General features: G+C 41.2%; 1 protein-coding gene across 7 annotated transcripts in view; it reads left to right on the top strand.

Annotated features, from left to right (window-relative positions):
* Window positions 1-18,239, top strand: part of KIF16B (kinesin family member 16B) — a 174,183-nt gene that overhangs the window by 2,536 nt on the left and 153,408 nt on the right. For all 7 annotated transcript variants that reach the window (XR_010302825.1, XM_064146165.1, XM_064146166.1 and 4 more), the window contains exons 2-3: window positions 16,595-16,664; window positions 17,827-17,940. Coding sequence is in view for 6 of the 7 variants with exons in the window: in XM_064146165.1 (XP_064002235.1) it covers window positions 16,595-16,664; window positions 17,827-17,940 (184 nt within the window). In the remaining variant the exon portion in view is untranslated. The remainder of the gene's footprint in view (window positions 1-16,594; window positions 16,665-17,826; window positions 17,941-18,239) is intronic.

The raw sequence follows: 18,239 nt of genomic DNA, 5'->3' as shown, positions 1-18,239 counted from the left end.
CAGCCCAGATTGTGTTACATGAGGTTACACTAGAGGTTTTTTACTTTATCTCTGGATAGCATAATGAGAAGGATGAAATGGCTTTACATGTGTTCCTTTGAAACTAATTGTAAACGTGAGTTTACAAAGTTTGGTTATTTGGTAAAGTTCTATCTATCCTTTGATTTCTTAGACTCACAGAATTAACCAGGTTGGAAAAGACCTTTGAGATCATCGAGTCCAACCTAACACCTTCTAATTAACTAAATCATGGCACTAAATGCCTCATTCAGTCTCCTTTTAAATGCCTCCATTCCCTCTTTCTGTACTGAATTGCAATGGCAGCCTTTCAGTCTGTGCTTATATTTTAATGTGAAGGGGCTAAGTGGTTAGACTCAACGATCTTAAAGGTCTTTTTTAATCAGGATGATTCTGTGGTTATGAAAACCTATCAGGTAGTAAGACTAAGTTTTCTTTATTCAGTAGAAAGCTTCAGGGAAGTGAAGTTAGGCAGTTGGTACATTTTTGCTCTGGCAAGTCAATGGTTTTGCTCACCATTATTTCTGAGGTTCATTTTCCAAGACAGTCACTAGAAATGTTCATTTATTGACTTATAATTTGGAGGACTTGACTGGAGAATCCCCTATCAGGTCCCACAGAATGCAGCTTCTCATCAAGGTCCTGTTGTTCCTCAGAATGGTTGTTTCCTGGGCAGCATGATGGGGTTATAGCAAAGTGTAATCTGCTGCGAGGCACTTTTCATCTCCTGAATGGACGTTGAATGACCGAGTCACTGTCTTTTGCACAGTGTGAGTTGTTTGGGATCCTGTTAAGCCTAACCTAGCCCTAGCTTTCAGTTTTGTGTTGTGTACTGTGTATGCAGAGTCCAAATGAGTGCATTTCTTTGTGTTAATCTCTTCAGAGTGTTTGAAGGAAAATGAGGGTAATCTTTTTGCCTCTGTTTTATGTCCCATTTTCTCTGCATGAAAACTAGAATCCAATTAGAGTTCATGAAGAGCACTTTTATGCTTCTTTTGTCAGTTAAATAAACCCTGAAGTATGCTAAGTAAGAAAAAATGCTTTTATATTTACTAAAGAAAATATCAATTTGATTATTTTAGATCCTATCACTGATTCTTGTGCCCCTGAACTATTTACACCTGATATCTATTCTCCTTGGCTTTTAATTCATGCAGTAATGGAGGAAAACAAGCTTTTTCTTACCTTTTTTTACCTTTTCCACATGTTATTTGCATAAACTATTTTTTTAACTGGGGTCATATGATGTCTTCACCTGAAGAAGATGCAGTTGATGTTTGGGTATGGCTTTGCACTGCAGTGAGTTCTTCCTTGCATTTATCCAGTTCTCTGGGTTTTTTTCAGTGTTTATTTTAATGAGCTGTTTAGACTTTCCCACATCTTTCTTCTTTGCACTATAATGAAATAGAAAATCCAATTTAATTGACTTTTGATTTGATTAATTTTTAGTTCTGCAGGCATGCACTGCTTAGATTTGCTCTCCAAACAGAAGACTGACAGGGATGGCAGAAATGCATGTTACTGGCAAGTGCTCCATGTGATTAAACAATCACAGTGACCACATGAAGGTTCAATAGATGTTATGTTTGATAGTAGGGTGACAGAGAAAATATGTTTTATTGCTTAGAGAAAGCTTTGGTGTGACTCTGGGATTCATTTGGATTAAAAACTATGCCGATGTTGATACTTTAATCCACAGATACGTATTCATTAGACATAACATTGGCCCTCTTAGTTTTGCATTATTACTCCTCTCAGCTATGCTTGAAGTCTATAATTTGTCTGCCTGCAGAACTGGAGTCAGTGTACCTTGGCAAATTTGGGACCAACATATTATCTTTCAGAATAACACCTTGCATAATCCCAGCCATGCTATCAGTAGCAGAGTTTTCAGCAAGTCAGATTAATACAGCAATGCAAAGGACAGAGATATAAAATAAGCTGTTGAACTTCAGAAGGAAAATGTTACTACACAGTTTTTGTAGCAGCAGAAAGAGCTAAACAAGTAAGCAGTGAAGAGACAGCTAAAATCTTAATTTCCATTCTGAATGTTTATAAATGATTTGGGCAGGAGCTTGCTGAATTATGAAAGTTATAATTAACTATACATGCTTTCTAGAATTGAGGAGAGAAGCAGAAGGCATACTTGGGGAATATGTTACAGGATTTGCAGTGCAGAGAAGAAGGAAATTGTGTCTCCTGATGAATTACTGTGCCTAAAGTATGAGTTGCTGTATATATTTTTCATTTCCTTGAATTTATAAATGTAGAGCTGTCTGACAAAATGTGTGCAACATCAGCGTAGCACAGGCAGAGTGAGAATAGATGAAGTAATTACAAGCAAGGACACCCATGGTTGAAGATTTTATTTGTCTCAAGTGCATGATGAAGTTCTTGATGCATTTGTTTCTGAGCACTGATTGTTGCATGTTCCTCTTAAAAGGCTTCCAGAGCAAGAGCAGAAACCTCACTCAAAGCTTAAATATGGTCAAGTGTTGCAATACTCCTACTTTTTGAACTATAGTACCAATGAGGATAAACTGTTTATCAGCAAGATGAGTTTGGTTTGTGATGATAAAACAAATCACAAGCACAATTTCTCTACTGTAAGAAAAAGGAAACGGCTTGAAATTGTCAGGGCAGGTTTAGACTGGTTATTCGGAAAAAAAATCTTTCCTGAAAGAGTGGTGAGGCATTGGAATAGGCTGCCCAGGGATGTGGTGGGGTCAGTGTCCCTGGAGGTGTTCAAGGAAAGTGTGGACATGGTGCTTTGGGATGTGGTTTAATAACCATGGTGGTCTTGGGTTGAAATTGGACTCAATGACCTTAGAGGTCACAGTATCACAGTATCACAGTATCACCAAGGTTGGAAGAGACCTCACAGATCATCAAGTCCAACCCTTCTGTGATTCTGTAAGTTGAGAGATCTCTAAGGATAGTTTAGGCTCTGATGCCCCTGGTTGTATGTTTCTCTGCTTTTATTTGTGTATGAGTTTGAATGCAATAAAAATGTACTTCGATGTTCATATCACAAGAGAAGCTGATTGTTCTGATTGTGACTTCTTCATCTTGCACCATATTTTGTGTCCAAAACTTTGAACCCACTTAATGCCCTCCAGCAGAGTTTGCACTTTGGAAAAGAGGTCCGAGTAGATACGCTTCTCTCCCTGGAAGTAAGGTATGCATGTGTGTGTATGTACAATGACCTTCATCAGTGTGCTACTTCAGTTGTTAGCTTTGGGCCAAAGCATAAAGGGTTAGACTCTTATCTGAGTTATTGGATCATATGGAGTTGATACTAAGAGAACTTGAAATCCAAAATTGAAAATGTTTTTAGCTTTCTAAGGTATTTTGTGATTATTATCTCCTACCCCTTCAAAAGTGACAAACAGCAGTCAGAGTGTAATTCTACAGTATGGTGATGTGACATTCTCAAGTCAAATAGAAGGTGAAATGGTCATAAGCAATACGGAGAAGGCTGAGGTTCTCAATGACTTCTTTGCCTCAGTCTTCACTGCAAAGGCCTCCAGCCACACTCATGGAGTCATGGAAGATAATGACAGGGACTGGAAGGAAGAATTGCCCAACATAAGTGAAGATCACCAAGAGCAAATCATGCCTGACACACCTGGTGGCCTTCTATGCAAAGGTCATAACATTTATCAATGAGGGGTGAGCAGCTGATGCTATTTACCTGGACCTGAGCAAAGCCTTTGATGCTGTCCCACATGACATCCTGATCTCCAGACTTCTGAAACATGGGTTTGATGGGTGGACCACAAGATGGATAGAGAACTGGCTTGATAGCTGCACCCAAAGGGTGGCTGTCAATGGCTCCATGGCCCAGCGGAGGCCAGTGACAAGTGGAGTCCCTCAGGGATCAGTCCTGGGACCAGTCTTGTTTAACATCTTTGTCGGTATCATGGACAGTGGCATTGAGTGACTCTCAGCAAGTTTGCTGCCAACACCAAGCTGTATGGTGTGGCTGACATGCTGGAGGGAAGGGATACATCCAGAGGGACTTTGACAGGCACAGTGAGTCTGCCAGACATGAGAGGGCACAAAGATCTAGTACTTAGTTGTGAGAAAGAAATCTAGAATCTGATCTGTGTTTCTGTACAGGTGAAATGGTCATTGTATGTCTGCATTTTTAAGGTATAGAACTTTGAGAGACAGGAAAGGAGAAAGTGGGTAGGACACAGAGGTGTGCTCGTGCTGAAGGGGCTGTTGTTGCCTAGCTTTGATGGGACCTGACTAGTGCTAGGGTGGGCTCTGCTTCTTAAATATAATAAGAATGTGTGTGATTTAAGCATGAGTACCAATAATAAATGGTGACATAGACATTTGTAATTATGTTAAAATGCCCTCAAAGATTATAGAAGTCTCAGCAGTTGCACTTTGTGGCTGCTGCTGTCTGTAGTTTTGGAATGAAGATGTGATTGAGGTTGCAGTGTCTGCTAGGAAAGATAGATGCTGTGTGTTGTCAGGCTCCTCTAAATGGTATCTATGTGGATCATATATTTGAGAAAGGGATGTAGTGAGCTGTCTTATAAGGCTGCATGCAGACTGTGTGAAAATTTTGGAAAGACCCAAGAGTTTGCTGTTGAAGCAAATGAAGTAAAAAGTTGCTTGCAGCAGAGCATTGACTCTTAACTTGTAAGGACTATAAAAGCAAAAAAATAAAGAACAGCCTACTAGGCTTCCAGAAAAGTCTTGTCTATGGGTGGCAAGAATAAGGAGGTGACAGAAATCTTATAATCAACAGAGTAGCACAGAAGCTGTTTGGTTTTGTTAAGGTTTTAGGTTTCTTTGGCGTTATGGTAATATGTTTTAGGTAAATAGTTCATGCCTGGTTATGTAGGAATGAGATGGAGAGGAAAATGCCCAAGTGATTTGACTTGGTATTTTATGGGTGACACTGCAGATGTAAAGCAGAACAGTTGCTTTCCTGAAGAAACATCTCCTAAGGCGGGGATCAAATGGGCAGCCGTGTTAGGAGCAGGGCCTTTTCTAAAATGAGAAGTTGAAGCCAACACCAGGATGATGGTTGGCTGGGAGTTCGGATGCCACACATTAGGATATTCTAGAAAAACTTATTCTACACTCCCTAGGCTTTTCCACAATGGCAAATGTCAGCAGTGCTGGAAGCAAGCTGAAAGTCAGAGGTACAAGCAGTGGAGAATACCAGCATTGTGGTGATTTGTTTCTCACTTGTGCTCAAACGTGGTCTTTGAACATCAGTGGCTTGCCTTCCTCTTCTTTATATGCCCTTTTGCTCTGTGGTTTGTCTTTGAAACTTTTCCACTTTGAAGCAATGAATTTGAATTTAGGAGTGTGCTATGATCACAGTGCAGCTCTTCTTCGCAAATATATTACAGAGCCAAATGCTCTGTGGTGGGTGCTTCCCCCAGCAAGCCTCTGGGTCAGTATCTTGTAAAGTCCTTTTTCTTGTACCTTCATTTTCTGAATTCTGTTGGGTAAAATCAACAAAAGTAATGAGAATCATTGATTCAGAAAATACTGAGCTCTACATACGTTGCGTGTTCTGAGTGCTGGAACAGGTGCAAATCTAGAAATATTTGCAGGGCTTAAATATTGAAAAGAGGAATTAAATATTTAGTTATGACTCCTTCATAGTATCTTGGGAGTAATAGATTGAAGCTAATAATGGATCAGCTTAGACTTTATTTAAGGAGTTGCTGCTAATGAGATAGTGCAGGCTGTGGAAGAATCTCCCCAGGGGAATGAAAGCCCAGGCAGCTGGCAAAAGCTGATTCCTTTGAAGAAATACAGGAAGCGATCTTGTTTGAGTGGGAAGTTGAAACTAAACTTGGACTACTTGGAAGTGGCTCCTGCACTTGCTGTTCTACTTCTGACCTCCTTTGCAGTGTTTTTTGCTCAGCTTTATATGCAGGAGAGAGCATAAACAGGATATATGGCCTTTAAGTGGATCTTGCTGGGTTTGTGTATAAAGCAAGATGTATCAGGGAGGGAAGGTCCCAGGTGCGGACCTTTATCCTTGTGTCTGTCAGCAGCAAAATGGAGCAAACTGGACCACTACAGTAGAAACTTCAGCAAAATACTGGATTTCTATTATCTGAAGACCTAATGGCTGGGGCTGACAGTTAATCTTGCATAAACAACAAGAGATTGGGAAGACCACGTGTAGCATCTGTTTACATGTGCCTATTTTTCTATGCTATATTCCAAATGCCTCAAAAAAATTTCAAGGCTGTGGGATTTGCTACAATCACAACCTTGTTTCACCTGCTCCCCTCCCCAGCGCTGAAGAATAGAGACCTTTGCATGCCAATGGGGCCAGAGCACAGTGGCAGTGTAAGCACTTGTGGCACTGTGTGATTAAAAAATTTCCTGTCCCACAAACGTTTTAAACTTAAACCTCTAGTTTTAGAATAGCATTTCCTAATTTGTGTATTTCACTGTTATAGAACATGGTCTTCAAGAAAAGCCTGGATGAGGCACTTAGTGACATGGTCTAGTTGACTGGATAGGGCTGGGTGCTAGGTTGGACTGGATGATCTTGGAGGTCTCTTCCAACCTGGTTGATTCTATGATTCTATGTTGCCAGGTTACATACATATGTTACATCACTAAAATGATGACAAGTAAAATACTTCTGCTTTTTAAGAGCTCCCTGGGACTAATAGAGGAAAAGCTAATGAGTCCCTATGTTTTGTAGCTTTCCTAATGAAAGGAAGTGAGATAAAAGTGAGCCTTGTGATTCCCCAGGCTTTGTTCATTTGAAATGAAGACAGTTTTTGAAATAAATGAGATTAGCACTCAGCTGTTTTAACCTAACTGAGCTCTTGGACTTGAAGATGCTTAGAAGTCTGAGCATCTGAAAGGCAGGTATTGTTGGTAAGAACAGCTGACTGAACCGAAGAGCAAAGTCCTCTCTGTCTCGGTAGCTATGAATACAAAGTCAGAGTTATTTATTGAGAGAGATTTGTTCCAAGTTATCTAGCACAAAGAGGGCATACGTGGCACTCGGCATCTTAATTGCTGATGGGCTGAAGCTCTTATTGTTGTGGACTCAGACACTTCAAATATTTGCTCTATTAAGACTCTCCTCCAAAGAGTTTGTTGTAAATGTAAAGTGATGTGAGATACAGAAACCTGGAGTGCACCCCTCAGTTTGAAAGATATTTGCACTTGCATAACTGAAGTAATTTGTAATTCAGTCTAGATTGCTTGTCGTAGGGGGTAGAGAAGTTACTAGCTCAGAAGGTTTGGAGGCAAGATAAAGCCATATTTTACAGCAAGCTAAATTGACAAGCATATATACAAAATAAGTTTACGTTTGTTTAAAATTATATACAATTATTTACAATTTAGAAACAATACAGTAATCCACTCCTTCCTCCCTGGACAAGGAAAGCCCAGAAGGGGCCAATGCCACCTTTTGCTCTCCCCCAGATTGAAAACCAGCAAGATCTCATGTGTTATCAGGTCAGTTAAGGTTAGTATTCAGCCATGCACAGAGGAGCAGTGGAAGAGGTGGAAGGCAGAAGGCAAAGGGAACAGAGTGAGAAATTGTTTATACCCTGCTGTTTTATCCCTCTTAGCAGACCAATGAGAGATACAGACTTTATCATTGGTATTCTTTTACATCCAATGCTCTACTTTATTTACATTCTGCACAGAACTTTTGGGAAAGTCCTGAGTTCTCTTATTGGAATTTCCCAATAAGCCTTATGGGTGGAAACTGAAGCATAGGAAGCTTCATTTAAACATGAGGAGTAATTTTTTCACTGTGAGTGTGACAAAACACTGGAACAGGCTGCCCAGGGTGGTTGTGGAGTCTCCCTCTCGGGGTATTCAAGACCCACCTGGATGCGTTCCTGTGTGATCTGGTATAGGTGATCCTGCTCTGGCAAGGGGGTTGGGCTAGATGATGATTTGAGGTCCCTTCCAGCCCCTGACATTCTGTGATTCTGTTTCTCTCGAGAGAAAAGAACAGCAACCTTATGGATTACTCGAGGAGCTAATAGATCCATGAGGTCATTCAGAATGTTGTGTGTTGTTTTTTTTTCCCTGAATTTCTAATTGGAGGACCCAAAAGTTCAAGGATACCACAGAGAAACAATGTGATTTCTTTGAATTGCCCTTTGCTGTGCACAGGAGGTTAAGTATATACTACTTGTAACTTGAGATAGCAGGAGTAAAAGACTGAATCATAAGAAACAAAATATCCAAAGCAAAATATTGTGTGGACTAAAATCCAGGAATCCCAGAGAAACTTGATAATAGTTAAAACTAAATTCTAGGATGTCATTAAAATCAGCTGGATTGTGCCTGAGGTTATATTTTATATTGCTAACTTTTTTTTTTTAAAGTTAACTGTTGCTGGTGCTTTAAAAAGTTGTGTCTACCCATCAGAACTGATCTGAGTTGTTGAGGGTTAAAGTCTGACTATAGTATTATTAAAAGTGCATATGTAAAAAGCGGGCCAGATAGGTGATTTAGTGTGGTGATCAGTCTATGTGTGTGGCCACCAGTGCGCAGTTTCCCCCCTAAAGCTAATCTCATTTGACAGAAGACAGCACAAGGACACCTGTCACTCATTTCCCAGGAGAGCCTTACGGCTGTAGATTAAACTCCTGCCTTTCACTACTGCTGGTAAAATTTATTCTTCTGGCTAGAGGCATTTAATCTAGGTTGTCCTTCATACAAAACCTGCTATGTGTGTGCTGGTATACAAACTCAGGGAATATTTCTGTTTCATGTGATGTACAAGATTTCCCCTGTTTCTGCATTCTCTGTCACTGGATTTGTTACTCTGCCTTTAGCTGCACTGTGAATAAAGTTCTGGGAGTGTCAGAACCTTCTCATTCAACTATGTACAGAGTTTGCCAACACTTTTTGCAAACTCAGCATCACAAACAGGAGCATGGGTGTCATAAATCTGCAAATGAGCAAATTACTAAGAACAGGCTGATGGTAGAAGACCTTGTGCCTACACAGTGTACTTTATGATGAAACTCTCTTCAAAAGGACCAACTAAATGCACAGTTTCTTTTATCTTACCGAGACACATTACCAATTGTATCCATAGAGTTATGTTTCCTTTAACTTCAATCCTCAGGGCTTTTTTCTGATGTTTTCTACTCTGGCTTCTTGAGGTGAAGTATGAGCCTGGCTGTGAGCCCTCTGGGACTTTTGAATTTTTTGGCTGATGTCAACTGCAGTTGACATCAATAGAAAAGCTTGGTAGAAGTCTTGAAGATAATGAAGATGTGTCGTTCAGAGAAAATGGGCAACAGTAGAAAAGTCTGTAGAGCTCTCCAAAATGAAAAGGCTGCAGCCCAGCTCCTACTGGCTCCCAGAGGATCCACTTAGGAACCACCTCTCAAACTGAGTCTGGAGGACATCTAAGTGCAGTTGTGCCATTGTACAATCTATAGCTGCTAACTTCGAGACTACATCAGTGTAAACCCATTGGCTTCAGACATTGAATTATGGACTTGTAGCCGTATCAATCAACAGCCTGGGATCACCTTGAGCTCAAGGTATACTTGGCTATTGGCCTGCTATGGAGACAACTGATTTTTATATAATGTAATCATATAGTACTGGTTAGGCAAGCCACAGTGAATTCCCAGAGCCTTGTGATTAAATCCAATTGCTTGATCTGTTCTGATTTTTAGCTCTGAGCCAGCATTGTATTGATCTTTATGGAAAAAAAATACTTTATCCCAAATGCTAATGAAGATGTTCTGTATACAGGTTTATGTTTTTAACTGCACCTAGATATGGAAACACTTTTTAAAAAAATGACTTTCTACAAAATGATTCACTAAGCATTGAAGAAGTTAAAACCCACCAAACTCCAGAAAAAAAACTCTTGGTAGGAAAAGAAAAAATATGTGGTGCTTCAGATTGAACCAACCTGCCTTGTCCTGCAGATACAGCAAATAGCAAAGAATGTCTTGTGTATAAGGAGTTTTGAAAGCATATGGTTGAATTGAGCATTTATTTTTTAAGAGTTACTCAAAGGAAAGTGCTCTTGGTCAGTGGGACCTCAGGACAAAGGTACAGTTACTATCTTAGCAAGCTGCAAGAAAAAGACAGGTTCTTCCTGTGACACACTTTGTGCTTACTTTTCAGTTAAATCTGCCTTGAGTTTTCCCAGTCATTAAGCAACCCTCATGCTTTTATTTTGTGACTCCAGAAATCCACCTGGGTAGTAAGCAAGCAGCATGATAAAACAGGAAATCCATCCCATTGTGCCTCAAATGCAAGCAGAAGAACTAGCAGGCACTTTGCTGAAAAGAAAAGCCATTGAGCATGGTTGAGTTGCTTTTACAAGTGCTCAGACAATAGGTTTGAGTAGTTGAAATACAAAATTGCACATCTGCTGTTCAGTATTATCCTTTTCCAATAGCTGTTCCATTAGATGTCTACAGTTAAGTGAATTTCCAAGAGTGTATTTTACAGTTCGTCTTCTCAGTTTTGACACAGAGGTGCTCTGCAGGCAGCTCAGGTAATGCCTGTGTCCTTGTCTGCATGGCCTTGGAGGTTTGCTGAAGTGGTTTGATGAAACAGTCTTTAGGAAAACTGATTGCACTTTCTGTCTTGCCCTTTTTGGCTTTTCCATTCCACCTCCCCACATGAAGCACATCTTGTCTTTTTGTTCTCCCTTGGAGTCATGTCTGATAGGTGTCATGGTAATCACAACTGATTTCCATAGTGTCAATTGAATGCAAAACAATGATATCATTTTCAGATGGCCTCTAGTGTCTGTATGGATTAAAAAAGAAGCTACTGTTTATATAACTGAACCATTCATTGAAGTACCTTACAAGAAGGAACTTGAAGATGAAATTGTAAACAGACCAAACACATTTGATAAGCCTATAATAGCATTATTTTAAAGCTTCCCTGATGTATATTAGAGGTAGCAGTGCTTCTCTATGTCCTTATATAATTGTTATGGTTGGAAAAGACCTCTTAAGATCAACTAGGTCAACCACTGTGCTAAAGCTACCATGACCACTAAACCATGTCCAAAAGTTTGTTTTTTTAACACCTTCAGGGACTGGGACTCCACCACCTCCCTGGGCAGCTTGTTCCAATGCCTGAGCACTCTTTCTGTAAAGAAATTTCTTCAGATATCCAAACTAAACCTCCTATGCAGCAACTTGAGGCCATTTCCTCTCATTCTATTGCTTGATAGAATATTTGTCACTTGCTGCTCTCATCTCTGTGTGGGAGAATCTTCAGCAACTCTGTGTAGGACCTAGTGAGTGACTTAATAAACAAGAGTCATTGAAAGATGCCTTGAAGTCTGGAGATCACACAGTATCACAGTATCATCAGGGTTGGAAGAGACCTCACAGATCATCAAGTCCAACCCTTTACCACAGAGCTCAAGGCTAGACCATGGCACCAAGTGCCACGTCCAACCTTGCCTTGAACAGCCCCAGGGACGGCGACTCCACCACCTCCCTGGGCAGCCCATTCCAGTAGCCAATGACTCTCTCAGTGAAGAACTTTCTCCTCACCTCGAGCCTAAATTTCCCCTGGTGCAGCCTGAGGCTGTGTCCTCTCGTTCTGGTGCTGGCCACCTGAGAGAAGAGAGCAACCTCCTCCTGGCCACAACCACCCCTCAGGTAGTTGTAGACAGCAATAAGGTCTCCCCTGAGCCTCCTCTTCTCCAAGCTAAACAATCCCAGCTCCCTCAGCCTCTCCTCGTAGGGCTGTGCTCAAGGCCTCTCCCCAGCCTCGTCACCCTTCTCTGGACACGCTCAAGCATCTCAATGTCCTTCCTAAACTGGGGGGCCCAGAACTGAACACAGTATTCAAGGAGTGGTCTAACCAGTGCAGAGTGCAGGGGCAGAATGACCTCCCTGCTCCTGCTGACCACACCATTCCTGATGCAGGCCAGGATGCCACTGGCTCTCTTGGCCACCTGGGCACACTGCTGGCTCATGTTCAGGTGGGTATCAATCAGCACCCCCAGATCCCTCTCTGTTTGGCTGCTCTCCAGCCATTCCGACCCCAGCTTGTATCTCTGCATGAGGTTGTTGTGGCCAAAGTGCAGCACCCTGCACTTGGAGGTATTGAATGCCATCCCATTGGACTCTGCCCATCTGTCCAGGTGGTCAAGGTCCCGCTGCAGAGCCCTTCTGCCCTCCAACCCAGTCACATCTGCCCCCAGCTTAGTGTCATCTGCAAACTTGATGCTGCTGAAGTTTGACTATCCATAGTTATGATTTTTACTAGATGCCTGTGGAGGTGCAAAATCTGCTCTGGTCTTTGTCCCAAAAATAATGGAAAGCAGAATAATAATAAATAACTAGAGGAGAAAAGGAGAAAGAACCTTGACACGCTTTGCTGCTTCTTCCATGAAGTTGCTGTGTTTTGATATAGCTGTAGAATGATCTTCGTTTTGGGCAGTTCTTCATAACCAGCATGCCCCTCCTGATGAAGAGAACTTATTAACACTTTGTCCAAGTAAGCCATTTATCAAGTTATCCCATTACAAGAGCAGTGTGCTAGTTCTTTTAAGCAAATCTTGGTACAAATGCTGATATTATTCATACTGAAATAAAATTACAGTATTCTTTTCAGTACTTTTTGCAGCTAGCAAATTTAGCAATAAGAGAGGGTTAATAACTACTGGGCTGATGCATTTCCTGGTGTCTGTGCCAAGGAACTTGCCTGTTTGATCACTTTGTAGTTTGACGAGGGGCCACAGGATCACAAGTTATGAGTTTCCTTCCCTTGTGATCCTAGAGCTTCACGTGGTGTATGAAACAGCAGCATGAACAGCCTGGAGGCTGGCCCCGAATCCTGCTGTGGGAACACATTAGGCTTGGGGGGAAGCAGGCTTTCTTAAATCATCCAAGTGTTAATTGTGAACTAGTTTTGGCAGTCAGCCTGTTTACATTGCCTGTAATGAGGAGGGTGGAATTTGCAGGGAGTAGAGTCCTTGGTTAAGTGGTTGAGGCTCGTGACTGGGCTGAGGTAAGGCTTTTGTAGTTCCTATGGATGCTGGAAGAGCAGATGGTTGCAGCAGGGTTCTCCTGGCCCTGAGCGTTCTCAGAAGGGTAACTAGCACTGCAATACAGCTGTTTACAGCCTGAACTTTTAATTAAGGTGGAATTTGGAATCAAAACATTTTCAAGGAGACTCAGACCCTGTTGAACTGTATTAAATGAGTGCCTGAAAATAACTGGCTTCATGCAAGCAGTTGTTTTTTTTTTAATGAGAACCTCTCATACTCTTTATGAGTACCAAAAATTATTCTCAGCTGTCTCATTTTAAAACAAAGCTTTAGTGTTTGATTCCTGTTAATTCTTTTCACTTCTCTCAGGTTGGCTAATTGAGATACCCAGTCTCAAGTTGTCCTCTCCCTATCCTTTCTCCTCAAAAATGCAATGCAACATTCTGTGCATAAATATTTAACATGATTTTTTTATTGGCTAATGCTTTACAAAGTCTTTCTTTTGAATTTGAAACCTCCATTCTTTAACAATGTTTGTTAACATCTGTGTTAAGACAGTAATTAATGACGGTAGGCTTCTCAGAAGTCTGTGTTCAAACTTTAAATGTTTTAAATCAGTTTTCCGTTATTTAGTTTTTGTAATACAGAGAGCTGGCTAAGGCTGGGAAAGAAGGCACCACTGAGTCACAGAATCACAGAATGACAGAGGTTGGAATGGCCCTCTGGAAATTGTCTGGTCTCAACTCCCTGGTCAGAGTAGGTTCACCTAGAACAGGTTGCACAGGATGGTGTTCAGGTGCATTTGGAATGACTCCAGAGGTGGAGACTGCTACCTCTCTGGTCAGCCTGTTTCAGTGCTCTACCACTCTTGATGTAAAGACCTTCCTCATGTTTAAGAAGGAACTTCCCACATTCAAGTTTGTGGCCACTACCTCTTGTCCTGTTGCTGAACACTGCTGAAAAAAAGACTGGCACCATCCTCCTTACACCCATACTTTAAGTGTTGATAAGAATCCCCCTCAGTCTTCTCTTCTACAGGCTAAAAAGCTCTCTATTTTATTATTTACCCTTGTACATCTCAGTTGTGAAGAAACCCAGATATGAAAGCAAGAATTCTGTCCCAGACTTGCCTGGAGACCTTCAAAACTTCCTAGAGGAAGCAAATTATGAGTTACATTTGAAACATTTTCATAGGCAGATAGACTTGTCGAGGAAGCAGAATCAATAATAGCCTTCCACAGGCTGCATCACTGCAATGCTGAAATCTGTTTCCTACTGGAAAAGATTATCACAGGATCATTGAGGCTGGAAAAGACCTCTGAGATCATTCAGTCTAGCCTATAACCTAACACTATGAATTCAGCTAAACCAAGTAGATCTAGATTCAGTTGTAGAATTGATGCTGTAATTATTACCATTTTTTAAATTAACTTAGAAAATAATATGTTGATTGTGATGGTGTGGGTGTTACCTGCCCTCCCACACTTTGTAGATCACCCAGGCTAGACTCAGCTGGCTCTGGAAATTGAATGAAGCTTATATTTACAGCTTAGCACAATATACAAGCAGATATTTACAGTATATATACACAGAAATATACAAGTGAAAAGGTAAATACAGAAACACAGCTCCCCTCCCAGAAGCCTGAGTCCCCAGGAGGGGCTCCCAACCGCCTTTCCACCTTCTCCCACACCTCTACCTTACCCCAGACATTGCCTTGTGCCCCAAGGAAGAATTAAGGGTTGTCCAGGGGGGTTAGAAAGCAGGTGGATTAATCAGAGAGACGGAAGATGAGGTTAGAGAGAAATGCAGCTCAAAGCCCAGGCTGTCCCTGAATGCCTTGTCTATGTTTTTACTCTTGTTTTCATACATCACAGTAAGCCTATGAGTGAAGTAGATGTCACCATTGTTTCCCTTTCACAGCCTGTGATCTAATCCTTCTCACCAAAACATTCTAGCTAGCTTCAAACTAGCACATTGATATTTAAAGAATCACTATTATCTGCCTGTGTTTTATTAATTCCTGTAGACATGTTTTTGTGGGGTTTGGGGTATTTTTTTGGCTTTTCTTTAGAATTTTTACAGAGTAACTGAATGTGATTAGAGGGTAGCTGCACAGTCAGCTGAGGAATGTAGAACTGGGTCAGCAAGTGCACCATGAGGAAGAAAACGTCATGCTAAAGTCCTAATCTCAGGTCTTCTGTTACTGGAAAGAAGTTTCCCCTGTACATTTGACATTTGTAGTTGGTGCAAACACATACCCAGTGATCACTGAGACTCACACTGTGCAGTGTGGTGCTTTAAAGCCCTCTGCTTTCCTTTGCACCAGTCAGGTGACTTAGCAGATGGTTTTGGATCAGGCATGTCTGTTGGCATTTGGGGAATGAGGATGTGTCTAGTGTATGTGGCAGTCATCTTTTCTGGTTCTCTTCTTCGTGTGAATGTTTTTAATAATACAGATGTTATTCTCAATGTTGTAATTCAAGAGCAGCCTTCTATGACTAACTGTAGTGAAATATCATTTATAGCAAGCAGGTTGATACATGCTGGTTTCTAGACACTAACAAAATTTTGATGATAATTTTGTAACCATTCAGAAGCAGATGAAGTCAAATAGATGTGGGTGCTGCAGAACTGGGCTTGTATTTTCTTCCTGGAATTGTGCTCGGGAAGCAGCAAACCTTTGTGACACTCTGTTGGTAGCAGTACCTGTATCCTGCACTGCTATGATGTATCATGGCTCAAAGAATATGTTGAGTAACTAATTTCTAAGATAGTTTTAAAATACTGAGGTGATGTTGTTCTGTATGAGGAAGGTCTGAAAGATCTGGGTTTGTTCACTGTTGTGAGGAAAAGGCTTATGGGAGACCTTATTGCTGTGTACTGGTACTTAAAGGGTGGCTACCAGGAGGATGGCAGTCACATGGGAAACATAAGTGGCGATGGGTACATCTTACTCCTGGGGAGATTCTGATTGGACTTCAGAAGATTTCTTGTCATGAGAATGATTAGGCATTGGAATCAGCTCCTAAAGGAGGTAGTGGATTCCCCTACACTGGACAGGTTTAAAACTTAGGATGCTGGTCCATCTCATTTCAACTGGACTATTACCTAGAAAGGTTGGACCAGACGGTTCTTGTGGTCCCTTTCGACCTGGCACTCTGTGATTCTGTGAAATATTTAGTGCTATAACGTAGGCTAATTGGGTAAATGGGAACTGCTGCTACTAGGATGCTGGTAAGAGGCTGGGGCATACCTTGTAACATTCTGTTTCAAAGTTCTTTAGAGCCATGTAATTGACTTCCCTGGGCTTTGGATCAGAGTACTTCAAAGTAAGAATAAACCACTTCATTGACTTGCAGAGTCAAACTCCTGAAGCAGGTTTCCCTGAGCTGCTGCTCTGTTTCTAGATGAAGGGATCTAGAGGCAAGCCCAAGTACTTCAACTACATCCCATAGCAATAAATAAACATTGGTCACAACAGTTAAAAAATGAAGTAAAAATGAATTCACTTGATAACTGACTGTGTAAGCAACTTGTTGAGTGGAAATGCGACTGCAAGTGGTTGTGATATGTTTTATTTAACACAATTCTATTTTTTTTCAGGGAGAAAGACCTTAATGCAAAGTTTATTATTTCAATGGACAAAAATAAAACAACAATCATAAACTTAAAGGTAAGCAAAATTTCAGAAATGAAGTCCTAACTGAACAGCTGCCAGAATATGACTGATAAAACAGTAGTGCTCACTGCATTGTAGAGAACATCCTCACTGCTTTTCAAAGTACAGTGTTTCATTACCCCTGTTCCTCAAAGGTATCGTAGTCATGGATTCACAGAATTGTTTAGATTGGAAAGAATCATAGAATCAACGAGGTTGGAAGAGACCTCCAAGATCATCCAGTCCAACCTATCCCCCAGCCCTAGCTAATCAACTAGACCATGTCACTAAGTGCCTCATCCAGGCTTTTCTTGAAGACCTCCAGAGACGGTGCCTCCACCACCTCCTTGGGCAGCCCATTCCAATGCCAATCACTCTCTCTGGGAAGAACTTCCTCCTAACATCCAGCCTAGACCTCCCCCGGCACACCTTGAGACTGTGTCCCCTTGTTCTATTGCTGGTTGCCTGGGAGAAGAGACCAACCCCCACCTGGCTACAAGGGCTTGTTGTGATAAAAGGCAATGGATTTAAGCTTGAGGACCATAGGTTTGAACTGGATATTAGAAAATTTTTACAGTGAAAGTGAGGAGACATTGGAACAGGTTGCCTAGGGCAGTTGTGGATGCCTCCTTCCTGGAGGTGCTCAAGGTTAAGCTGGATAAGGCCTTTGAGCAATCTGGTGTAGTGGAAGGTGTCTTGCCAGTGCCAGAGGGGTTGGAACTAGATGAACAAGGTCCTATTGTGGTATGATGAGAGAGAATGGATTTAAGGTGGAGGAGGGTAGATTTAGGCTGGATATTATAAAGAAAGTTTTTACAGTGAAGGTGGTGAGACACTGGAACAGGTTGCCTAGGGAGATTGCAGATGCCCCCTCCCTCCAGATGTTTAAGGCCAGGTTGGATGAGGCCTTGAGTGACCTGGTGTAGTAGAAGGTGTCCTTGACGGTGGCAGGGAGTTGGAACCAGACGATCTTTAAGGTCCCTTCTAGCTCAAACCATTCTATCATTCTGTGATTTTTTTCACTGCTGCAATAATGGTCTAATTGGTCGCTATAAAATTCTAAATGTGTTTAGGGTTTTGCTAAATCTGTATGCTGATTGTTTATTGTAAAATGTTTTTAATTACTTCATTAGTGTCTATTTCACCAGCTTTTTTTTTTTATCTTCTTTCTCAAAAGGTTCCAGAGGGCAGTACTGGAGACATAGGACGAGAAAGAACAAAGACATTTACCTATGATTTTTCCTATTTCTCAGCAGACAGTAAAAGTCCCAGTTTTGTTTGTCAAGAAACGGTAGGATTTCTCAATGTCAATAATGATTTTTTTTTTCTTTACCCTTTTCCTTGGCTTGAAAGCATTCTGTGAAATTTCTTTCCACTGAGAGTGCTTCTTCTGTAATTCAGAAATTCCCTAGGTGCCTGAGAACTTGAATTTTGGGGTTTGGTTTTTCTCTTAACTTACCTAGCATTGTTAAGTGCTGCGTTTTCTGACACAGCAGGGTAAGTGCCTGCCTTCTAGTTCTCTTGTCTGATACATCTTTTAAGGTCAAGTTAGAATCATAGAATCAGCCAGGTTGGAAGAGACCTCCAAGA

The sequence above is a fragment of the Pogoniulus pusillus genome, chromosome 7 (assembly GCF_015220805.1).
Source record: "Pogoniulus pusillus isolate bPogPus1 chromosome 7, bPogPus1.pri, whole genome shotgun sequence".
NCBI classification, from domain to species: Eukaryota; Metazoa; Chordata; class Aves; order Piciformes; family Lybiidae; genus Pogoniulus; species Pogoniulus pusillus.
This window is presented reverse-complemented; position numbering and strand designations above follow the sequence as displayed.